We start from the raw sequence: 24,896 nt of genomic DNA, 5'->3' as shown, positions 1-24,896 counted from the left end.
TTCAATACTTTGCTTAAATGGAAATGATGAAAGTAGAAAATGCTGCTGTCCCTGTGTTTGGAACGTCACTGTCTGCGCACACATGCACATACACAAATTAGCCTTTCGTTATAATTACTTAAAGTTGACATGCAAACCACAATAGAAAGTAGTTTAGTTGGGGATGAAATGACCAAAGTCTGTCAGTTATTTTGCTTGGTTTGAATTGTACCTGATACAAAATCCATAAAATAGAGGAGCCGGTGGACCTGTTTCATTTTCCGGCAGCCATTCTGTGCTGCCGGTACAAAACCAGCTTTTCCTTAACAGTCCTTTTCCAAGCTCAAAAATGGATTTTCCCCCAGCCACTGTCATTCAATTACCACCTCAGGAAATGCATCGATATAACTGATGATCCCCTAAACCATCCTGCGCTATTCCGCTCCTCCCATCCTTCATTTTCCTTCTCGCTCCAGTCATTAAATGTAACATTGCCGATGTATATTTTATAGGGTGACCCTGACGGCTGTCGCTTTGAGGACGTGCAGAGATAATAAGATTGTGCATGTAATGAAGGGCAGATAAATAGAAAAATGTTTACGGGATGGAGTGCGGTGGTTTTACCGCCTTATGGCTTCTCGCTCAAATACACACCCACGTGAACCGCCAGCCATACCTTTGCTTTAAATAGTGAAAATGTGATGTATTATATTGTGATGTAGCCGGTGAAATGGGTTTTTGTCCCACATCTGAACTCCAGCAATATGCCACCGAGAAATGTCATTATTGAGCTGGTACAAAGAGAAAGCGCAGTTAAAGGGGTGATGTATCAGTGCTTGGCACTTTCATTGAGAAAATCCTATTCCTCGCATTGTGCTGCTAAATTTTGGCTGTCAACAGAATTGATGGAAAAGCATACATGAGGGGGAAAAAACAGGATCCAGTGCAGGATACAGCGGGTCTGCTCTGAAGGCTTTTCTGAATACCACGCATTTAATTTATCTGGGTATTTATTGCCCTCTCCTTATTGTCCTGATGGGTGAACTCCAAGGTTAGAACTCGTAGTTACCCAGAGGCTGGCAGGGAAGGATGCTGCGTGGAACAGCTGCGAACCCGAACCCACGGGCTTTGATGTGGGTTGTAAAGTGGAATGAAAGCGTCGCTGGCTCAAGAAAATAGGAGCTTCTTCCATCTTGAGAAAAGCATTTCATCTCTGCTCATCGGAGCTGCCCTGGCTGTGATCCACCTGGCCCACGCGCCTTTGGTTGTGGGCATCGAGGTGTAAGGGAAATGGGGAAGAAAGGGGGAAAGGCGGAATATTTGCGTTTGCCAGGGAGAACAAATGGATGTGGAGCAGCGGGTTGGACGGAACCTGCGATCTGTGCCTCGACAGGGAGAGAGGATTTCCAGCCTCAGAAATGGCGATGTTGTGAGTGGCAAAGGGGAAAATAAACGCTTGACACATACGTATGAGGCAAGCAGGTTCTTCACTCTTCCACTGTTTTGATAACCTGTGATGGATCGGTCCCCGTGGGTTGTACCTGGTGGCACTGGGGGCGGTCCCGCAGTCCTGGGGAACTGGAGCTGACACTATTAAAGATCAGCTCTCATAATTAATAACGAATGCAGCCAACAGTCTGGGAGTTCCTCTGCGGATTAGGAAGTCTGTTGATTAACAAAGAGGAGTCTCTGGAGGAGGAAGCCTTAATTACAAAAGCTTTCTTTTCACTCTGGCATGACTGGAGAGAGGAGAGGGTCAGCAGCTCTGAGCGGGGCTGAGGCTTAAATCCATGGCCTACCCTGCGTTTGGGTTTGTGGAGCTGTTAGAGCTGGTGCTCACATCCCTAAAAATGGTTCTCATAGAACAGATAGCAAGGGCAAGCTCTATAGTATTTATCTTATTTCCTACTAGCATACGCAACCTTAATTACAAGGACTGGGAGAAGTGAGCAAAGGAACCACATGAAAATAGTGAGTTAGATGTGGCACAGAGACACGTTACTTGCGTTTTTTCTGGCTCTGGACAATAACATTTGGATTCCCCTGTGGTTCGCTAAGGACATAGAATCAAGTGGTAGGAGTGGAACAAGAATATCCAGCTGAAAGCAAAGGCGTTTTTTCTTGAGGGCAGAAAAAAAGCGGCATCGTTGGGGAACAGCCAGGCAGTGCACGCTTGACAAGGCCAGATCAGCCTGTCCTGTAGGCCTGGCTTTGGATGGTGAAGGGGTTTTAGAGCCCGGCTGTCACTGTTCACGTAGTTTGAGGTTAATCAGTACAGTTGTACTTCTCGCGCAGGATTGGTCTTGGCCAATTTAGAAATCTTCTATCTCTTTGTTTCTATAACCCATGAAACTTAAAAAGGGATGTGCTGAGACTTAATTGGTAAATACTTTATTGATTTTATCATCAAACGGAAGATGCTGAAGGATGGTCGAGAGTTAGCGTGTTCCGGCAGAGAAATGTTTGTTTCGAATGGGAGATTATTCACATCGTGTCTGGTATCGTTCTTTCTTTACAGAAGTGATCTACGTGTTTGGGTAACATGAAAAATGAGAATATTTTAGTCACTTCACAGCTTGAGGGACTTCAAAAGGAAATGTTGGGGTTGCAGCCTTGGCTCAGCGCTGGGGCTGACACCGTTCTCTGTGGGACCGTGGGTCTGTGTCGTCTGTCTGAGCAAATCGCAATTGGTAGGAGGTGGGAGTTCGGTCTCCCTTGGTCTATAGAGGCCCGAGCAGGGCAGCAGCGCTCATTTAGCAGAAACAATCAGAACCCATCAAGTTGTACCCGATCGCAGGTTTTTTCCGCAACAAAACTGCAGAAGGTGCAGATGGAGCCTCAGCTGGGTTCCCAGCAATTCGGTGGCTGTTCTGTGCGTGGGGGGAAGCGACAGCGTAAAAAGCCAAGGAGTTAGGCTGGGTTTCTTACATACCAGCCGCCTCTTCTGCTTCCCACCCGGGCAGCCTGTTTGCCAGGAGTTTCAAGTGAAAAACCGACCGCTTGGCCGTGCTGTTTGCAGAACAAGGAAGCAGAGGATTAGGCCGGCCAATCTTCTCCTGAAATTGTAGGTAGAGTTCTTAGCAGAGACCAGGGAGGGAAGGCTGAATTGCCATCCAAAAGGTGATAAACGGCGAGAGGAACTGCGAGATAAAACGCCGTTACTTCTAAAGTATGCTAGAGAACTGAGGGACCTGCAGGATGCTCCGTAGAGAGCATCCCACAGTTTTTAATGTGGTGTTTTTGTAGCGTTAGTAAAATATTGCTTGGTTTTTAAAAGCCTCTGTTAAAATTTCAGTAATGTTTTAGGTTCTGCAGTGTTCCCGTGCACCCAAGGTGGATGTTAATCAGCGCTGCTGAACGAGCTGCTGAGACTTATTGCTTAATTAGAGCATATGCAAACCTATTCGTCAGAGTTGGCAGAGGCACGTAGGCCAAGCTTAAAATTGTGGAAATGCCTGAGCTCAACTCTTGGGAGCTGCTCACAGCTGCTCTTTCTCTTCCCTGCTGCATTTTTTCAATACTTTACCTTGTTTAGACCAAGACCAGAGTTCTGCATTTTCTCTCGTAATGAGCAGTCCCCACGCATTGCTCTGCGCTCCGTGTCCCATTCGGGAGGGCAGCGGGTTTGCTGCACACATCTGCACCTCTGCGTTGGCAGCTCCTGGGTTTGGGGATGTTCGTGACGGGTGGGACCAAAACCTGCATTTTTTTCTCCCAATCTTAGCAGCGTCTGCCAATATTCTGGGTTGTTCTGCAGCGTCAGGCTGGTGGTGACAGCCAGCGATCCGCTGGGCTGTACTGGAGGTGCGTACCATAATCCCATTACACTCCGCCTGTATTGTTCACTTTCTCGATGAGCCCTCGGCGTTTGGGCAGGTGTTGTAACCAGGACCGGTGAAGGCGGAGGATTCAGGGAGATGCTGGACGCAGTGTTTTTACCACAGGACTTGAGCTAAATTGGGTTGACTTAATAAAATCTTGATGCATTCCAGAGAGATTGTGAATTCATTAAGACCACGGCTGGACAATCTGTTCCCCTCCGCTCTGCCACGGCTGCTTTATAGCCATTGAAGAGAGTTGTCATTTACCTTTTCTGTTTAATTACTGTAAAGCTATTCCTCCTCCCCCATGATTTTATATTTTTCCCTGGCACAGCGAGGCTCTGGGGAAATTAAACAGCAATTATTATGTTTGCTCACTCTGTTATACCATAACAGATACTTGAGGGTGAGCTGATGTGTTTGTGTGATTGGCTTCCACGGGAGCGGCAGGGCTGTCAGAACCTCTCAAATCCAGAAACGCAGCGTTAATCCTTTGTTTACCTAAGGCAAGACGAAGCACAAACACGGGGCGCAGCTTGTATTGTGTATTTTACATTTGAAAACCGCTGATAAGAAGCGAGAAAGCAGGGCACCCAGCGCTTGCTGGCGCTGGAGTTAGTTTGTTAAGGGTATGGAGGAGTTAGTGAGGCTTGTCCTGGTGTTTCAGGGAAAAATATGGGTGAGAGCAGTGGGTGGAAATGGTGGGAGAAGGAAGAGAAAGGTGCCACACGCCGAGGAGATAATGTAATAGATGCAGGTGGCTGTGCTGGGTGAGGGAGGATGGGCTGGTGGGCACCTGGAGACTGAACTGAGCTGCAGAGGACGGGATCTGAACCATTTCCTTCTCTGTTCAAATAATCCCTGCAACAGAGCTCGGAGGAGATGAAGCGTGACTCATTGCTATGTACCCACACCGCAGGGTGAAATGGCCTTGGCAGGAGAAGGCGAGAGATTGGAGGAGCTGTGAGCTCTGGATGTATTTTAGAATTGATGAAAGCTGAGGCACGGTTTTTAGTGGAGAACATATCCCCTCCGTCTTGCAGAAACTCAGTAGCGGCAGAGCAGATGTTGTCGAGGAAGGGTGGCGCTGGGTTAGAGAGCGACCAACAAGGTCAGTGTTGGAGCGGCAGGTTCAGCCCTCCCTGGGCTCGGCTTGTGAGCCCTGAGTTTCATTTCCATCCACCAGAGCCCCCCGTGCTCTCACCCCTTCCCTGATTTACCTCTGAAGTCTGGAAATGAGGGGGACGTCACTCTATAGTTGAATGAGTATAATGATGCAATGAGGGATGGTTCAGTCTGCTTTATCTGGTGTGATTTTAGTGCGTACGTCGCTAGCAATACCCAGTTCCTGGCACGAAAAGCTTGACCGGAGACACACGGTGTGTTTCAGGTTGTAAGGTCAGGGCTGTTCCCCGGGTGTAGAACCGCTGCCCAGACAGCCAGGGTGAGAGCAGCCGCTCTGGCAGCCGGCTCGCAGCCCGTGCGGAGATGTGGGACGTGTTGACTGCGAGACCTTGCGGTGAGCTGAGATCACCGGGAACAAAATGATCATTACAGGCTATTCATGTCAGCAGCGTTCATGCTTTTCTGTTTGCTTGCAAGCAAAACCAGCGGCTAATTTGCAAGGCTGCCTTTTGTAAAAAGGCCTTTTGATCAATGCGTGCCTGTGTTAATGTTTCAGTAGGCTATTGATTTCTGCAGCGGCTTTTGTTCCCTGAATTTATGTGCGATGGGTTTTGGCAGCGCACACTATGCATGTTTGATTAAAGTTCATTTGACTTTGCTCGCAGTGAAGCTGGAAGCTGCTTTTACTCCCTGTTTGTAGAACCGAAGCTTTTCTGACTTAGTCCTTTGTGCTCCAGCTCCTGCCCCCCGTGCCGGCACCACCGCGCTGCCGCTAATCCTTCCACTCACCCCTCTCCGGCGTTAATCCCTTAGGTAGACAATATAATATTAGATAGCCAGGCAGCTAACAAGACCTGGCGTGGAATTTTTCCGGTGTAGTATGTGCCTAACCTGCGTGCACGTATAAAACATTAACGTTCTCTGTGGATGCTCCTCTCTGAGTTTTACTTCTCCGTTTTTACCAGAAAGTTCCATCATTTACCAAGTCACAACCCTGTGCAGTCTGACCATGAATTTATCTTCTGTATTTCACAGAATATTCTCCAATCCTTTTAATACATCCAGATTTGATAGGTGGGGTAAGACCAGTTGTTAAATACATTTCTGTTTCATCGTGACCTGCATGCAGTCGAGACTGAAGTTTCGGGAGGGCCTCAGGGGAAAAAAAGCATTATGGTTTATTATTTATAAATATACACCATTTATTTTTTAAAAGTTTGGTAGCGCATGTATAAGTTGTTAAACTTCCCTTGGGACCTTGGGGTGTGTAAACAGAGCTCGGAGATGTTCCCGGTTGCTGTTTTATGACGGGAGCAGAACAGATCGGTGCGCACGCTGTTGCCACGTGTCAGAGGACCCATCAGTTCACCGCCATAGAGACACGGGATTCACTGACACCTCGGATTGGATATAAATGAATTTAGAAGTAAAAAGTGGTGTTAGTTTCATTTGCAGGACACTTTCCACCTCTGACAAGCGTTGCCAAGCCTTTCTGCAGAGCTCTGTGCCTCTGGGCACCGGCCAGATCCGCAGCTTGACAAACAGTGGCGCTGGATGGACTTTGAACCCGCTTAATGGACTCCAAGTAAATTGTTCTTTCTAAAGCAAACACGTGCAGCGGAACAGGTGGCAGCAGAGCAGGGTGCTGGGGCAGAACTCCCTGTTCTTCCCAGGTCTGACATGGCTTAAATGCTCATCACCAGCCCACACCCCTTTTAGTTTAGATTATCCTCAGGAAAGAGTTTATATATATTATTTTTCCTTTAATAGGGCTTTTGTCCTTCAGAATCACCAGCTGCAGGTGACAATTCATTTTGCCCACGTCTCCTCCTCCTCACCAGGTATCGCTCCAAATACACTTTGGTGTGCACATTGTTGGGGCCTGTGCTGGAGATCAGTCCCATCAATCCCAGTCTATAGCAGCGCCGATTCAAAATGCATTTATTCTGTCTATCGCCAGGAATCAGAGTTGTGGTTATGCTCTCTTCCTGCCGTTTCTGTTTTTAAATCAGGCATTGGTAAAATTCATGTCTTAAATGTCAGCAGTTAATGTCTAGAACAACATCCTCCTTTTGTCTTTCAAGTGTTGCAGTGGTACAGATGTTAGTCAGGGCTGTAATTGCTTGTTCCAGGCCCTTGGGAGAGTTTGGATGAAGGGTGTGTCTTTATTAGACTCGACTTGAGTGATGTGCCCCGAGCACAGGCTGCAGGATTTCCCGGCGGAGCGAGCGGGCTGGGGCTGTGCTGTTTGATCACATAAAACGCAGTTCAAAGGAGGCCTTTTTGTGGGTAATTCAGGTATGTTTGTTCTCATGTTGATTTTTCAAGGGGCTGGTTAGAACTTCTCCGTTTTTTTTCCTCTTGCGACTTGAAAGCAGCACCACCTTTTACCTTAGAGGCAGACGAGTCGCCAGGAAATGATGGGGTTTCAAAGTAAGAGAAAAGAGATTAAAACCACATGCTGTTCTTCGGTTGCGTTACATCCGCTACTTCCAATGGCAGCTGCTCTGGTTTTTGACTGTAAGCCAGATTCATTACGCTGTGAAATTATCACTCATTTCTCTAGGTGTACTCTTTTAACTGCTTAATTAATTTAGATGTGGGCATATATATTCAAATTAAAGCACAATTCACCGTAGTAGGGTTGAGTTATGGTTATAGACTTCTTGTTGAACATGTTTTTATTCTGACTTTCGGCTTCTTAAACAGGAATGCTAACAAATGTCTGTGTGCGGAATGTAGGTTGTCGACACGGCAGTGTCGGCTTGGATTGATCCTGAGACTCCTGAGCAGTTCTACCCAACCTCTGCTCTTTTCCATGGGAGGAGTGACAAGGCGTTCACGCACTTCTGTTCCTCCCCTGCGAAAGCAAACAAAAAACAACGAGGATTATTTTTCCTGCCTTATCTAAAGAATTCTTTTGTCTGCCTGAAATACATCACGAAGCTTCCTGCAGAAATACACGTACGGAGAGCAAAAGGGAGGAAAAAAGCTGACGAGTCAGGTTTGCGCGCCCCTCTAACATGCTCCTTCTGTATTCGCAGGGAGAACTAATCACCTTCTATTACTACTGGAAGAAAACCCCTGAAGCAGCAAGTTCTCGAGCCCACCGTCGGCACCGAAGGCAGGCTGTGTTTCGGAGGATTAAAACTCGAACGGCTTCCACTCCGGTCAACACTCCCTCCAGACCCCCCTCCAGTGAATTCTGTAAGTGGGAGCTGCAAGCAGCGCGTTTATCGCTGTTTAGATGCAGGGAGCGACAGTAACGGTGCTGAACCTCCACGTGGACGGGGCGAGGAAATGGAGTTCAGGCCGTTGCCCTCTCGTGTTCTGCCCCGTTATGCTGGAATGTGGTGGATGTCTTTGATCACCCAGCGCTTTCTGCGGTTCTTAAACATAAAAGCATCCTGTCAGGGTGGAAATGCGGCCCTGGCACTGAACCTCCCTGCGCTTTTCTTGGGTTTGTGTTGTATTTTCTCCAGACTTATTACAGTAATGGGAAAAAGAACAAGACCCTCATCCCTTTGGGGGAAGGTCTTTGCATCCTTACTTGACCGGCACCTTCTGCTTGATCTCAGGCTGAGCTCAGCCAGCCCTTGGGTCTTAATGCTGCTTGGAAGAACTTTGACCTTGACTGAAGCAGAAGCATCTAAACAAAGAATAGTTACCCAAAGCAGTGAGACGTGCTGCAGTGCAGTGGTTATGATCAGCAACGTCCATATGGACACGCTAAACCCAGCACGTTTCACCCGCCTGCTGAAGCAAAGGCGCTGTCAGAATCTTATCCATGTGGTGGGCAGGCAGGACAGAATTCTGGAGAGGGAGTGAGGTGGTAAGAAAGGACTATTAGCTTTTCCTCGCTGAAATCGGTAGGATTTATTGCCGATTTCTGTGTGCGCAAGAAGTACGGAGCTCAGCTCGATCCAAGACACTCAGCGCTTCAGAGCGCGTGGCTGGAAGGACCCGTCTGCCTGGATCCCACATCAGGATGAGAATCAAAATCAGTTTAGTAAAAGAAAGCCAGTTCTAGGCTGGTGTTGGTTTTAAACACCTGCAAGAATTAATGTAGAAATTATGTTAGTGCTAGCAGGAACTGTTACTAAATGGGAGCCTGTGTTAATTTGAGGGGTAATGAGTTGCGGACAAACGCTAATGGCAAGTACAGCCCGCTCTAAAACCTGCATGTATTACAAAATACCCTCTTGGAACCTTCAGAAAAACAGTATTCCTGCATCAAGGACTTCTCTTCTAATTGAAGATGTGAACAAAAGCCACAGAGCTTTCTGCTTGTGGCAGTTTATAGACCTGTTATGTTGTGAATTTATAGCGGCGGTGCCAGAAGAATGCAGTGCTCACAACAAGAAAGGATTTACTCCCGAGTTGTTTTTAGAAGATAAGATACCGGTTTTGCAATGTCTGCAGGTTTTCAGTGGTTCAGATGGTGCTTTTTAGCTCACAGCCTTGTCATCCGTGGATTTGCTGTATGCTGCTTGCCCCAAAGGAAAAGGGACCCTTTCCATATTCTCTTTGTGAAACCTAAGTTTGCCACAGGTTAAACCTCTTACAGAGGCTTGCAGCAAGGAGCGGAAAGCTGGTAGTATCCTTGTAGTATCTCTCACCCAAAAGAATCACAACATGTTTTTCAAAGACGTAAGTTATATGCAAGCATTGTTTCTTCCACCCACAAAGCACATGGAGCTCCTGGGCTAAATAGAGCTACTGTCTACCAGAGCGTAGCGGCAGACGCCATCTGCTTCAGGGGACAAAGTCTGGAAACAAAAACCAGAAAAACCACCACAGGATCTCTCTGTGGGATCCAGTAACGTGGAATTTAGGTGTAGAGGATTTAAGCTTCACCAGGTTCTAGAGATCAACCTCATTTCTCTTGAGAATTGTGCATGAACAGTGTTTGAACAACAACTTAATTGGAAAAGTGGCGTGTAGTGAATGAGTTCTGCTGATTGTATGGGTGCGTTCCCGGAATGCTCCGTTAGTCGGAACAGCGATCAGACCTGGCCTCGCTTGGTCTGCAGGATGGGCAATGACGGCCGTCCAAGGGAAGGTGGTTGTAGGATGTCACAAAACTTATGGAAGAGCTGTTATTAATGGTTATTTTAGTGAAGTAAGAGGGAATCCTGAGTTTTATTTCTCATTTTCTTCTTGTTCCCTTGTTCTTTCCGTGTCCAGTGGACCTGAGCTCGGCCAGCGAAGATGACTTTGACAGCGAGGACAGCGAGCAGGAGCTGAAGGGCTACGCCTGTCGCCACTGCTTCACCACCAGTACGTGCCCCATCCCCTCCTGCGTTTCTCTCCTGTTCAGTGCCGGTTCACTCAAGCAAGAGCAGTTCGTGAACACGCACAGCTGCTCAAAAATATGTGGGGTTGAATCAGCTAAAATGCAGCGTTCCCAGCGGAGTTAATCAGGCTTTGCCATCGCAAATTAATGTTGCAGTGACAAAGGAGAATCCTGAGAGGTTAGACATTTATACGGGGAAAAAAAAGTCTACGTAATCTATGTAATCCATTTGTGATACAACAAATCGATATTGGACTGTGACTGTCACACGTAAAACTTGTTTATACTGCACCAGATCTCTTCTGCCTCGTTCCTGAAGGTTGCCTGAGATTTGGGCAACGCGTGGAAGCGCGAGCCCAAAAATAGGGAAGGAAATGAGAAATGTATAGCTCAGTTCGCTTAAGAAACCACAGCTCTGGGGAATAATAGCTGTTGCTTTTCCTGCCCCCAGCCTCCAAGGACTGGCACCACGGCGGGCGGGAGAACATTCTGTTGTGCACCGACTGTCGCATTCACTTCAAGAAGTACGGGGAGCTGCCGCCCATCGAGAAACCCGTGGACCCTCCACCCTTTATGTTTAAGCCCGTCAAAGAGGAAGATGATGGACTCAGTGGAAAGCATAGCATGAGGACAAGGCGGAGTCGAGGCTCGGTAGGCGTAACCCTTGCAATGCAGCTTCTTCTGTAAAGAAGCGTTGTCTAGAAGTGTCAAAAGTCTAGAACGACGCTTTCTCCGTCCTGCTTGTTTGCCGTGGTGCGTGCCTGCTGCTGCTTGGCGTGTGTGAGATTCGCAGCGCTTGGGCTTGCTGCTGAAAAAGGAGGTGAAATGTCTCTTCTGCAAGTCTAACGTGTTATTTCCATGTTTTTGCTGAGAGGCAGTGGACCGTCATCATAAGGGGCACTTGACCAGTGTGTCGTTCCAGGTTTCGTGCTTGTCTGTATTGTTCCAGGTGGATCCTGTCAGACAAGCCCTTGGGCTTATTTTAAAGGAAGACTTTTAAAAAATTAAATGCTATTCCTGTGCTCTCCTCATATTACAGGAGTGAAAATCTCCTTACAGATGTGCATGCGTGCGTTTTACGAAGAAAATTCAGCATGCAAACAGCAGCAGCCTTGGAACGTCTTTTTAATGTCATTCCTAGCAGAAACTACTAAATAAAATAGTTGGCACTTCATGTTTTTGAGTAGACAAGGAAAAATTGTAGTCATGCTGAATGCTCTTGGTTTTCCACTTTTAAAGCTTTTAGGGGGAATGCTCCGTCCACACCCTGCGGTAAGGCAGAAAAACCACGAGGCTGGACAAACTGACCCCCTTCTCTTTCTGTTGAACGAACAGATGTCTACGCTACGCAGTGGTCGTAAAAAGCAGCCAGCCAGCCCCGATGGTAGAACCTCCCCGATCAACGAAGACATCCGTTCCAGCGGCCGCAACTCTCCCAGCGCCGCCAGCACCTCCAGTAATGACAGCAAAGCGGATTCGGTGAAGAAATCCACCAAGGTAGAATTGTCCTGTTCTTCTGTTGTGTTAGGACTGGACACCTGAGGGTTTTCAGTCACCTAAATGAGGTTCTGGGGGGCCGGGGGGGTCACTGGGTGACCTAGAAATTGCTATTTGTGTGGATAAGCAAAAAGCAGTGTAATGGTGCATCTGACTGATGCTTTGTTCCTGTACATAAGGATGTGCAGTGATAAAAACCATCCCCACGTAACCTTACTGCTCTCACAATAAAGTAATCCTTTGATTTTTGGATGCAAATGCAAGCATTAGGCTCATGGAAGTAATGCAGGTCAGAAATGCTGGATATATCAGACAAATAGACAGTTAGGGGGATTTTTTTTGTTAAGCGATACTTAATCTTTGTTTACAAAGGAGTATGAATATGTAGTAATGGAGCCTGCTTCTCTTACTGGCTTTCTGGATGTGTATTTGTTTGATTTTTCAGAGCAAGCTGACAGTTTGGTCTGTTTGAGGCTGCACTCAATGTCCCTTTTTCCTGCCGGCTGTGTCAGAAATGTGTGCAGGATGGGTGCGCAAACCGCCCTTGGGTTTCTGTCCGCAGCAGTCAGATTGCTCCATAGGAACTCTTTGTGTTTATTTGCATTAAACATGGTGCCACTGGCATGTGCTCAGTTTACTTGTGCATTTACATCGCTGGTAACTTGCGTTCTGCTTCCTTGTGGCAGAAGATAAAAGAAGAGGTTTCTTCTCCTCTCAAGAACTCCAAGAGGCAGCGGGAGAAGGCGGCGTCTGACACCGAGGAGCCCGACAGGGCCAACGCCAAAAAATCCAAAACCCAAGTGAGTCCCAGGGGGGAATATTTTCACTTAGGAGGTTGGTTTGAGAGTGGGAGGGGGTGCAAACCCAGTAACAAACCAAAAACATGAAATCAATTTAAGCCACAGCAAATTGTAACTTAATCTGTGGCTGGAAAGCGACCCATATTATAATATGTTCCTTCTATTGCAAAACAGTGGAATGATGCAGGGTATGTCCAGAAGTCCTTTTCGTTTTAATATCAATATCAACTATACAGGAGTGCACTTGGATTCTTTTCTGCTGCCTCTCTGGTTTTTTTAATGGAAATTTCCTTCTTCTGTGGCAAGTTGGAAGACCAGCTCGGGAGTTGTCTTAGTGCAGTGATCCCAAAGCTCGTTTGAAGTGCTTTCAGGATGTCTTCTCAGCTCTGTGTGACCGAGCAGGTTCACTCTGGGCACCGGGTTTGGGAATTCTGGCACTGAGCTTTCCGTATGACACAAGCACAGAATGGTTGAGGTTGGAAGGGACATGGATGTCATGTAGCCCACCCCACTGCTCAAGCAGGGCCACCTGTTGTCTTTGCTCCCTCCCTTTGGATATTGATGTTGCCTGTGCAGTTTTAAGACCTCTGAGGTTCAAAAGGTGATAGTTGCTTGTGTGTGCACGGCACGTGTGATAGATTCCATCCTTCGGCATGCTGTGGTGTTCTCTGTGCGATTTTCTCATGCACGCTGGTTGTTGTTCCCCCTCTCCCTGCAGGAGATCAGCCGGCCGAACTCTCCCTCGGAGGGCGAGGGCGAAGGCGAGAGCTCCGACAGCCGCAGCGTCAACGACGAAGGGAGCAGCGATCCCAAGGACATCGACCAGGACAACCGGAGCACGTCCCCCAGCATCCCCAGCCCCCAAGACAATGAGAGCGACTCGGATTCATCCGCTCAACAGCAAGTGCTGCAGGCACAGCCCCAAGTGCTCCAGGCACAGAGCGCTTCTGGCCAGGCTCCCCCTCCCACGCCACCCATATCAGCCCAGTTACCAGCATCGCTGCCGGCGGCGTCGAGCGCGACTTCAGCCCCGCCGCAGGTCTCGCCATCAGCATCCCAGCCCCCCGGGCAGCCCCAGGCCCCTGCGCCCCCGCCTCCGCACTCCCACATCCAGCAGGGCCCTGCCCTGCACCCCCAGAGGCTCCCCTCGCCGCACCCGCCGCTGCAGCCCCTGAGCGTCCCGCAGAGCCAGCCCACCCCGGCCTCCTCGCAGCCGCACTCGCAGCCCGCGCTGCACGGCCAGGCCCAGCCGGCCCCTCACGGCCTGCAGGCTCAGCCCCTCTTGCCTCATCCTGTTCCTTCCCAGCCCTTTTCCCTCCCCACTCAGTCATCTCAGTCTCAGGTTCCCCTTCAGACACAAGCCCCGTCCCATTCTCACTCGGCTCTCCAGGTCGCGCAGCCCGTCCTGCCGAGCGCCGGCTCCCTGCAGCAGGCGCAGCCCCCGCGGGAGCAGCCGCTGCCCCCCGCGCCCATGGCCATGCCGCATATCAAACCTCCTCCTACCACCCCCATCCCGCAGCTGCCCACCGCTCCGTCCCACAAGCACCCTCCTCATCTCTCCGGCCCTTCTCCGTTCTCCATGAACTCCAACTTGCCTCCGCCACCCGCTTTAAAACCTCTGAGCTCCCTCTCGACTCATCACCCTCCATCCGCGCACCCTCCTCCTCTGCAGCTGATGCCCCAAAGCCAACCGCTGCAGTCTTCGCCAGCCCAGCCTCCTGTGCTGACGCAGAGCCAGAGCCTTCCCCCCCCTGCTAATCACCCCCCGTCTGGACTCCATCAGGTACCCTCCCAGCCCCCGTTTTCTCAGCACCCCTTTGTCCCAGGAGGGCCGCCTTCCATCACCCCTCCGTCCTGCCCCTCCACGTCCACGCCGCCCGCTGTGCCTGGCATCCCGCTGCAGACCTCGGTCTCCACGTCGGCGGCTTCTGGTGGAAACGTGCCGGTGGTGACGGCCTGCACGCTACCGCCCATTCAAATCAAAGAAGAAGTCCCAGATGAAGCTGAGGAACCAGAAAGCCCTCCACCTCCACCCAGGAGCCCTTCCCCAGAACCTACCGTGGTGGATACACCGAGTCACGCCAGTCAGTCAGCCAGGTATGAGGTGCTCGGCAGAACTTCTTTAATGTGCTCCGTTTTTCGGTGTAGCAGGACGCTCCCAAAGGCTGAGAAATGAGCTCCTGTGCGAGCTGGGTGTATTTTACATGTGCACCTCGGCAACCTTTCTTTCTAGGATGATTTTGCTGTTTTTTTGCTGGAATGGGGCTGTTTCAGCCAGGGCTTTACAGTTTGTAATTTAAGAGGGGTTTATACTCTGCTTGTCTATGGAGTAATACGGTACAATTAATTTTCTCATGGCTTTCAGGGCAGCTGGTGGTGCTCTTGTATAAGTGTAGAGTGACACTTTATTTTTTTGACATACAGTTCTTGAATCCCAGGTTCTTGCATCTTTCCCGGGGCTAAGCTCTCTGTGTGTTGTTTCTTTCAGGTTCTATAAGCACCTGGACCGTGGCTATAATTCATGCTCGAGAGCAGACTTATACTTCATGCCTCTGGCAGGATCAAAACTGGCCAAGAAGAGAGAAGAGGCCATTGAAAAGGCCAAAAGGGAAGCGGAGCAGAAAGCCAGAGAAGAGAGGGAGAGAGAAAAAGAGAAAGAGAAGGAAAGAGAGAGGGAGCGGGAGCGTGAAAGAGAAGCAGAAAGAGCCGCGGTACGTTTACTTGTAGCGAAGAGCCTGCCCGCGACTTTCCCTTCTTTGAAGGAAGTGGAAAATTTCTACTCCTGCTTTGTTTCTGATGCGTGGGAAGCCAGCACAGCTGGGGATAACTAAGCCAAGTATTTATGTTTCCTTGCAGCAGAAAAACACTCTGTGCAGATTTGGTTAATGCCTTTGTGTATCTCGTACTACTGTGCAGGCACAAGAGTGCTGTCTGCTGGAAAAGGGGCATCTGAAGACTTTGTAAATTCAAAGTAAACTTAGTTAAAGGCACCTAACTTTATTTTTATGGGGATACCCAAACTCCAGTCTTGGTATGAAGAGCCTGTACAACTAATCCCTTTTTCTGTGGCCTGTCAGAAAGGAATGGTTACTTTCGGGCCCACAGAACTGGTAGGTTGGTAAGAACATTATTGATGCTGAAAAAGAAGGTGCTGAAGTCTTCCTAGTCTGTGGTGCATTTCAGAGGTCTGAATCATAGCGACGTGTTTCTGTAGGATTATAAAAATCAGGTTATGGCATCTGTCCATTAAGAGCTGTGTCATGTATGGGAACTTGGTTTTGGGGACAGGGATCCTTGGGCGGTTGCTTGGGTGAACCGTGCTTGTTGCTGCTCTGGTACAAAAGGGGAGAGCGGGATGCCAGGTCCTGATGTGGCAGGAGTGGGATTTGTTGTGTTGCACGTCAGAGAGATGAGTTTCCTTGGGCTTAGTAAGTGTCAGGATACAAGCGAGTGTGGAGAGGAGGAGCACGCTGCAGACAGGACTGTCAGTCTGCGGTGATGTGTGGCAGCTGTTGCCCGTGGCTGTGCCGTGTTGACCGGTTGAACTAACCTCTGATCCCCGTTCTGTGCAGCAGAAGGTATCCAGCTCCTCCCATGAAGGTCGTCTCGGAGAGTCCCAGCTCAGCGGGCCAGCGCATATGAGACCTTCATTCGAACCTCCCCCGACGACCATTGCTGCCGTACCACCTTACATCGGCCCAGATACACCCGCTTTACGAACACTGAGTGAATACGCCCGTCCTCATGTCATGTCACCAACAAACCGCAATCATCCCTTCTTCGTCCCCCTGAACCCCACCGATCCGCTTCTGGCCTACCACATGCCTGGCCTCTACAACGTGGATCCCACCATTCGGGAGCGAGAGCTGCGAGAACGGGAAATCCGGGAGCGAGAAATCCGGGAAAGGGAGTTGAGAGAGAGGATGAAACCCGGCTTTGAGGTGAAGCCCCCAGAGCTCGATGCACTGCACCCAGCTACGAACCCCATGGAGCATTTTGCCAGGCACGGCGCTCTGACTATTCCCCCAACGGCAGGACCTCACCCGTTCGCTTCCTTCCACCCGGGTTTGAACCCCCTGGAAAGAGAGAGACTCGCGCTGGCAGGCCCCCAGTTACGGCCTGAAATGAGCTACCCTGACAGACTGGCGGCAGAGAGAATACACGCGGAGCGGATGGCGTCGCTGACAAACGACCCCTTGGCGCGGCTCCAGATGTTCAACGTGACACCCCACCATCACCAACACTCACACATACACTCGCATTTACACCTACACCAGCAGGATCCCTTACATCAAGGTGAGCCCAGGGAAAGGGGCCAGGATCCCAGGGATCCTCTCTCGTGAGCTGTTAGCAGAAATCTACCCAAAACGGGCAGCTTGCGACTCTGGAATCCAAGTAGCGAAATCACTTGTTGCCTTTTATGTGATGTGACTTGTAGTGGATAAGGTTGTCATAACTGAAATGCAAACTGTTTTTGGGGGAGAGTGGACCAATGACAGTGATAAATGATGGTGACAGTACAGCGATCTTCATGGACACTGCACACTGTCACTGTAAAACGTTTGCTGTTTTCTTGTGGTTTGGGTTTTTTCAGTGCTGGTGTCCTAGAGCACCAGCTTACGGCAGTGTCTGGTGTACAGTGGGCAAAGGGAATTTGTCAGGAGAGGTGTCACGGAACTGCTAACACTGCTAATGGCTCTTACGGTATGAGTTAGAGCTGGTAAGGAGCTGGAACCGGTGTTTCCATATAGGAGCTGGAAAAAAATAGGAGAGAAACACTTCATCTCTTTAGCCATTTGACGAGCCAACCATCTGGCCTTGGTTGAGCTGAAATTCTCTATCGCAATTCTCACAAGAGCTGTGTACATTGAGGGGTTGTCATCTTTTTAGCTACAGTGTATTTTTATGTGTGGAAATCTTTTTCCCAAACTATGTAATAGTCTCAAAAATGGCTTGATGCCTTGCTCATTTCTCAAGCAAGCTGCGTGGTTACTCTTCTGGAAGTGGTTACTCGTCTGGAAGCAGAACTGTTCTGATTTTCTGGTGGCAGACTGGAGGGAGCCCAGCAAGCAAGGCATCAGGTGCGGTAGCTGCTAAGGGAGGAACAAAAAGTCCAAGTAGTTGGAAGTGCAGCTTGTGGTGCAGCTGGCTGCAAATGTGGTGTTTGTGCGAGCAAATATAGCATAGTTCACCTCGGAGCAGTGTGCGTTAAACGGAGCTGGGGTGTCTGTGTTTTGGAGTTTGGAAGGAGTTGGGAGTGCTGCTGCAGAGCCAGATTGTACAGCAAGGACCGAGCAGGGTCTTGTGAGACTGCTAAGGATGGGGGTTACAGGGAGGAGATGGTAGCGCTGAGTATCAGCATTAAACCTGCCGGCTGAGACTGCACAAATCACAGTTTGAGGCAGGTTTGCATACCCTGTTGATAGCGGAAGGAATTTGTCATAGATGATGTCTATACAAGGGCTCTGTTGTCAGGTAAGTCAGCACCTCTGTGCAGGTGAGTCCAGGTGCTCCCCGGTTATTTGGTCTGGACAAAAATCTGGCAAGTGCATTCTCACTCTCAGTCTAGCAAGAGACAAAACCAGGTCAGTGCATTGTCAAGGCTTTTCACTGTATTTGAAAAGTAATTTGGCTTTAATCTTGGCCGCCAGGTTACAATGCAGAGATGGGCTCCCGAATGTTTCAGGTAGTTCTGAACAGAGTGTAACGTGACCCCACATTTCAGATAACAGCTGAGGGAGAGTTGTGTTTCCTCTCATTTGTGGTTCCTCTGCAGTCTGCTAACAGCTTAACGCTCTGAGATTGCACAGAGGCTGATAAATAACTATTGTTCAGGTTTGCCGGTGTCGTTTCTCATCATATTGGTAACGTGGCATCAGAGGCTGTCTGCAGGGAGGTGACAATGCCGTCTTTTGCAAACAAAGGGTTTTGTTTTGGCTATCAAGTAGTATTGGTAAAGTCAGGAGGATGCTTAAATGCTTTTGTACTAAATGCCGCTAGGGATCCTTCAATTTTCTATGTGTAAAGTGGAAATAGGAGAGAGTTTTGGCAAAATTTTTCTAGATATTGACTGTCTTTGCTGTTTTTCCCTGTTGCTTGGTGAATTTCTTTTTTCTGTAGAAATCGAAAGCCCCAGGGTTGTTGCTTGAACAATTAAGACTCTTTGGTAAGCAGATGTCACTTGAAGACGGAAAAGTGGGTTTCAGATTGGATTGGATCCTGGTAATTACATGCCAGTTAGGCCAGTGCTGATCCAGCTCAAGACTAAGAGGGCGTTTGATCTCCCAACAGTGAGCGGTGCTTCCCAAAGCAGTTGATTGCTTGCTTTCTTTCCTTCTTTTAAAGGTTCAGCAGGACCTGTTCACCCGCTGGTGGATCCTTTAGCAGCTGGACCCCATTTGGCACGTTTTCCCTACCCACCTGGGACCATCCCCAACCCATTGCTAGGGCAGCCACCTCACGAGCATGAAATGCTCCGACATCCAGTCTTTGGTGAGAGCATTTTATGGTCCTTTACGAAGGTTGGCTCCTAATCTCAACTATTGTCTTTTATCTGTTCTTCTGGGTCTTAGCGTTTCTTGGGAGAGGAGTTGAGCTGTAATTTGGGTTACAGCCAGAGGTTGGTTGGTTTAGAAGAAAGAAAAGCTTCATGGGACAACTCCCTTATGAGGAAAGGCTGAGGGAGCTGGGGCTCTGGAGCTGGAGAAGAGGAGACTGAGGGGTGACCTCATTAATGGTTACAGATATCTAAAGGGTGAGTGTCAGGAGGATGGAGCCAGGCTCTTCTCGGTGACAACCAGTGACAGGACAAGGGGTAATGGGTTCAAACTGGAACACAGGAGGTTCCACTTAAATTTGTGAAGAAACTGCTTCATGGTAATGGTGGCAGAGCCTGGCCCAGGCTGCCCAGGGAGGTTGTGGAGTCTCCTTCTGTGCAGACATTCAAACCCGCCTGGACACCTTCCTGTGGAACCTCAGCTGGGTGTTCCTGCTCCATGGGGGGATTGCACTGGATGAGCTTTCCAGGGCCCTTCCAACCCCTCACATTCTGTGATGCTGTGAACTCTCTGCAGGCCTCGTAATTGTTTAAAAACGAGCAACTCTCTCCTAGGTACTCCGTATCCGCGAGACCTGCCCGGTGCCATTCCACCGCCCATGTCAGCCGCCCACCAGCTGCAGGCCATGCACGCCCAGTCAGCAGAGCTGCAGAGACTGGCCATGGAGCAGCAGTGGTTGCACGGCCATCCTCACATGCACGGCGGGCATCTACCGAGTCAGGAAGATTATTACAGGTGAGAGGCGCAGTGAAGGCGTTGGGAGGCTCGGGGGTGCTACAACTCCCTTTGTCTTTCTCCACATTCTGTCTTTTTTCTTGTGAATTACTGCCTTTCTTACTGGGGGCTGGGTTACTGGCCTGACACAGTTATGGAGGATGGTGAAGCTCTACTAAGACCTAATTTGAGCATAGGTGATAGGGCAGATTGGAACCTACATCCAAATGACTGGCACAGGATGTAAACTACTTGAGTCTTACATTGCGGAGTTACCTCTGATTGGTGTTTTTAGTATGATACTACGATTGCTGCTTCCACATCTCTCTTGAGAACGGTGGAGGAGGGTGGATAAAGGCTTTATGAATGGGAAGAGGGGAAGAGTTCACTAAATCTTACGAAATTACTAAAGACAGCAGGAAGATGAAATGCATGAATAATACAGATCCTGCCTTCTCAGCTGAGAATGCCTGGATGAATCATGCGAGTTCTTTCTCCCCGGTATATGGTGTGGATAATAGGGTGGTTCTCTGCTTGGCCACCACCTCACCTCCTGTTTGCACTGACCACTGGCAATATGTCAAGAATTAAAACCAGAAGCCACCAGCACCCAGCAAGGGCCTTTCCACGTGTCTGTGGGGAGCGAGGATGGTTAGGAAGCAGCACATGAAACACCCACAGGATCGGCAGGAGGGCGAGTTCTCTCTGAAGCGTCACCACGCCTCCTTCGCTTTGTTAAAACGAGTTTCTCTTTCTCTTTCAGTCGACTGAAGAAAGAAGGCGACAAACAGTTGTAATAAATTATTTATTTGTAATGCTGGCTGTGGAAACCCTAGTCCTTGGGAAGGAGCGGAACATTTTTACATACAATAAGAGCTACAAAAGGAAAAGAATATCTTATAAAGATTTCTTTATATATTTAAAACAACCACCCGACAAGTAGAGACTTATCGGCATAGTGTTCATTTGTAGAGAAGATTTCTCAAGACTGGTGTGGGTCTCCCTGCATGACAACGTATTCAGAAGCCTATTGAAACTACAGGACTGTGTGGAATATTCAGAGAACTTCCTGCAATCTTGGTTTTTTTTCTTCTTCTTTCCTTTTTTCTTTTTGTTTTCCTTTTTTCTTTCCTTTTTCTTACTAGTTTGGTTTGAGTAGGTGCTAGAATCAGGTTCACAACACGAGTCACTGTGCGTAAAGAGACACTCAATGCATCTATGCTATTGAAAAAAAACAAGGATTGCAAGTAGGTGACATAACAAGCTCTGAATGCAAGTGCTATAATAATTAAAATCTACTTTTATTTTAATACATTGTAGGAGATCTTCATGATTTTAAAGAGAGCTCAGTTCTGCAGCATGGCTTTTTAAGTCTGTAAATAACTTTTTTGGGTAGAGGGGAGAAACAAAGCAAAACAAAACTCCAGAAATGTTTATCTTGATTTTCAGTACCATCACAAATTGTGAATTCCTACCTGGTATTGACAGAATACAGAGTTGATTTTTTAATAAAATATATATATATAATTATCCCTTTAATTAAAGGGGACGCTGGGTATCAATAATTTCGAATGGATAAAAGCTTGAAATTTGGTTTGTTACCAACAATAAGCATTAAAGGGAGTTGCAGGGATAACGTTGCAAATGACTGTTTCTGTTCCTGTTTTTTGGCTCGTTTGGGTTTGTGGGGTTTTTCGTTGCTGTTACATCTCTCTGTTCTGCAGATGCTTTCTGTGCAGTTGGGTTTCTCAGCAGTCCAGGTGTCCCTTGGAACCAGCTTCCCCTTTTGATGCCTCCGTCAAGGGTTCGTTGTCAACGTGGCCCTAATACGCCTCTTTCCTATTACCTTTTGAAACTTAATCTAACGACATTGGTTTTAGACTTTAGGCAAAAGTTCAAAGAAATAATCTGTTCTAAAATCTCTTTTTTAAGCTTTTCCATGGCTCAAACTAGCACAGCCAGAATTTTGTATGCACGCGGATATTTTTGGAGGACGTGCTCTTTCTGGCCTCGTACGTTTGATATGTTCTTAAGAAACGTGGATAGGCAGCTGAGTATTCTTGAAGTTCTTTTGCAAAGACCAGTCTGTATTTTCTCTCTGACTGTTTTAGTTTTGGTTTTGTAAGCAAACACTTTTTAACTGCCACCAGTGTTCTGTATCTCAGGAACTTAACGCTTCGGAATTAACCAGATATATGGACAGTAACATTTACTGACTCCCAACACACCAGGTCCTTGCGGAATAACTCCTGTTGGCTGATTCCCATGTGGATGGTAAAAGGAGAGGAATACACAGGCCAGTGAGCATTATTTAGGAGACAACTCCACTTACTGTCTAGGCAGATTTTTAATTTGTTTTGCCACGGGTTTTCTTTGCCAGAGCAGCGGGCGATGCAGCCGATGGACATCTGATCTGCTGGCCGTTTTTTATTCTGCTGGTGCATAAGTTCCCCCCATTCTCTCTCTCAACTCACGAGTGCTCTCTCTGCTGTTGTAGACTGTTCCGTGTGATGGTTGTGTCATAGGACTGTGCCGAGCCACGCGTGATAAGCTTGTAGTTAATCATAATCTGATGGAAGGCAGGGCACGCACAGCGCTTCGTCCACCTCACGGTCTCAAACCACTCTCAGTGCCCAGAGATCGCTGGCGGATGGTCAGTAACATGAGTTTACCACTTAAAAATATGCATTGGGGTACTCTAGTTCTGCTTAAGGCAGTAGGAGAGAGAGGAGACCTTTTCACCTGATGCTGATCTTCCTTTTTTTCTGTCCTCCATTCCAGATTTCTCAGTGCAAAAGGCCTGCAGTAGCGTTTAATCAGTCGCACCCGCTCTATTTGAACTCTGTTAGGAGGAGCAGCTAGTGAGTATTTCTGAGATTTGGAAAGCGTGAGGTCAATCTAGAGTCGAGGACGGTAAAGCCTTCAGTTGCTGTCTGCAGTGATCAGGTGAAATGGTTTTCTTCTGAGTAATAAGTGGTTTTTAGCTCTGCTAACAGTGGGCAGGTAGTGAGAGCAGTCTGCTCAGCAGAGAGAGTGCCTCGCTTTACTTTAGAGGTCTCATCGGGCACATTTCAGTTAAGCTTCCCCTCCTTGTTTTTACCATGTGGAATTGGGGAGCTTGGGGGAGTTCAGCCATTTCTTCCGATCCTTCTCTTTTGCTGTTATTTTTACCTATAATTCTTATTAAAAAAAAAAGAAAAGCTAATTGCCTCCGATAGTCCTCTCTTTTTTTCCCAGCTGAAGTTTGCAGTCTGTTCAGAAGCAGTTCATGTAGCTTTTTCTTTCTTATTTTTAAATTTAGAAAAGCATTCTGATAATTTGTGGGAGTTTTTTGTTCACGTTATTCAGCAAATAAGCACCGAATTTCTTCCATGTTAGAGCAATGATTAACTACAACTTTACATGCAGTGGTTTCTGAAGCCATCTTGGTGTTTGATGCCCTGTTAAAACAACCCAGACCTGTTGGTTTTCTTTAAGAAATCTCTCTTATTTTTTCCTCTGTTTTCAAAGTTTATTTTGAAATTTTACTTTAGTGTTTTTGAAACGTCTCTCTTGTTCTATGTTGTCATGGTTGAGCTTGTTTCACTGCACCATTAAAGCAGAGTGTACATTCTGACTGCTACATTTATATATATCTTGAAGCTTAATGTATATATGAGTAGTTTGCCATGGGATAACACAGTGTAAACAGAGTAGAAACCCAGAAAATCGTGACTTCTGTGTTCTCTCCATTTGAGTATTTTGTAATTTTTTCGAACTATTTGTGGACATAAATAAAACCAAGCTACACTACAGCAGCCAGGTCCTGCCTGCGAGCGAAATGTGTCTGTTGATTGTTGTTAGTGGGAAAAGACTTCTTTTTACCTGGGATAATCCGGGATGCCGGCGTGGCCATCTTGTCTGTCTCAAAGCTGTCTTGTCTGTCTCTATTTTTTCCTTGAGGTCATTTCTTTTTTAATTCACAGTACACAAAACACCAACATCACGTCCAGTTCCACGGTATATTCTGCGTCCCCGAGGCACATTTGTGCTCTAGGGCCGTACTGCATAACTTTGGCGTGTTTTTCTGTAAGTTAAGCAATCAAATTGGTAAGAATGAACGTGTGAGGATGTTTTGGCTGTCCTGACCTCAGGGGATTTCTGTGTACAGTGGTAATATATTGTAGCCATTGATCAGCCTGAGCACAAACCAGTTAAGTGTATGCATAAGCTTTCCTTGCATCAGCCAAAGAAGAGCAGAAAGACAAGGACTCATGAACTGTAAGCTTGAAATTATAGATTGTATGCTATATATACACCAGTAGCTGAGTTTTTAATGCATCTTATTTTCTAAGAGATGTTACTTTGTGCCGTTAGAGTCAGCTAGAGTCGTCCTACACACGACTGATAGAGAGCTGGCAAGAGATGCATTCCAAAGGGAAGATAATTGCAGAGAGGAAGACACACAATAGCTCATTGTCTGCTCATTGCCTGCTGAAAAGCTAAAATTTGCTGTTTGTGTATGTTTGTAGTGGCTCCCTGTCTCCCATCTATGAGGGATTCTAATGTATTTGTGTGAGCTGGCTGCTTGAGTGTTCCATATTTGCAGTTCATTATAATCAGCATCTCCAAAACACAGGGAAATGCTGCGATGTCACAGCGAGAGGTGGCGGATATTTTACAGAATAAACGGCTGCTCAAAAGGGAGGTGGGAAGGCTGCATTCTTGATCTGGTTCTGCTCTGTTTTTCCATCTATGGTTTTTCAGAAATAGCGAGGTACTCTGACTGCAGTTCAAGCTAATTAGTGCTGAGTACAGTGAGATAGAGGAGCTCTGTTTGTGCTCGAAGCAGACAGAGAAGTATTGATGACAAATTGCATGGGAGCGTGGGGCTGCGTGTTTGAAGAGGCTGCTCTATTTATACCCTGTGGCATTTTGTAAGGTCAGTTCTTGTCTACTGGAAATAGCTTCTGAAAGTGCTTTTTACTGGGGCTGGCTTGAACATGTGCTGTGGTATTTATTCTGACACTTCTTTTGGCTTTTTAATTCCTTGTACTTAACGTAGACCTTGGATGGGTGAGGCCGCCCTCCCTTTCTTGCTACCGGTTCTAAATTTCCACGCTTAAAA

At 47.7% G+C, this 24,896-nt stretch overlaps 1 protein-coding gene across 7 annotated transcripts in view; it reads left to right on the top strand.

The window, feature by feature from the left end:
• RERE (arginine-glutamic acid dipeptide repeats) overlaps positions 1-23,610 on the top strand; it is a 166,070-nt gene extending 142,460 nt beyond the window's left edge. For 5 of the 7 annotated variants that reach the window (XM_065854880.2, XM_065854882.2, XM_065854881.2 and 2 more), the window contains 11 exons: positions 7,970-8,132; positions 10,113-10,205; positions 10,673-10,872; positions 11,557-11,718; positions 12,405-12,518; positions 13,237-14,615; positions 15,007-15,229; positions 16,091-16,814; positions 18,864-19,010; positions 19,630-19,810; positions 20,553-23,610. In XM_065854880.2, coding sequence (XP_065710952.2) covers positions 7,970-8,132; positions 10,113-10,205; positions 10,673-10,872; positions 11,557-11,718; positions 12,405-12,518; positions 13,237-14,615; positions 15,007-15,229; positions 16,091-16,814; positions 18,864-19,010; positions 19,630-19,810; positions 20,553-20,586 — 3,420 coding nt within the window. In that variant the 3' untranslated portion in view covers positions 20,587-23,610. The remainder of the gene's footprint in view (positions 1-7,969; positions 8,133-10,112; positions 10,206-10,672; positions 10,873-11,556; positions 11,719-12,404; positions 12,519-13,236; positions 14,616-15,006; positions 15,230-16,090; positions 16,815-18,863; positions 19,011-19,629; positions 19,811-20,552) is intronic. The other 2 variants (XM_065854884.2, XM_065854883.2) reach the window with 2 other exon arrangements.
• Positions 23,611-24,896: the final 1,286 nt, after the last annotated feature.

This window comes from Patagioenas fasciata, chromosome 23, assembly GCF_037038585.1.
Source record: "Patagioenas fasciata isolate bPatFas1 chromosome 23, bPatFas1.hap1, whole genome shotgun sequence".
In the NCBI taxonomy this organism is placed as follows: Eukaryota; Metazoa; Chordata; class Aves; order Columbiformes; family Columbidae; genus Patagioenas; species Patagioenas fasciata.
The sequence above is the reverse complement of the archived record's forward strand: the minus strand, read 5'-3'. Positions and strand labels throughout refer to the sequence as shown.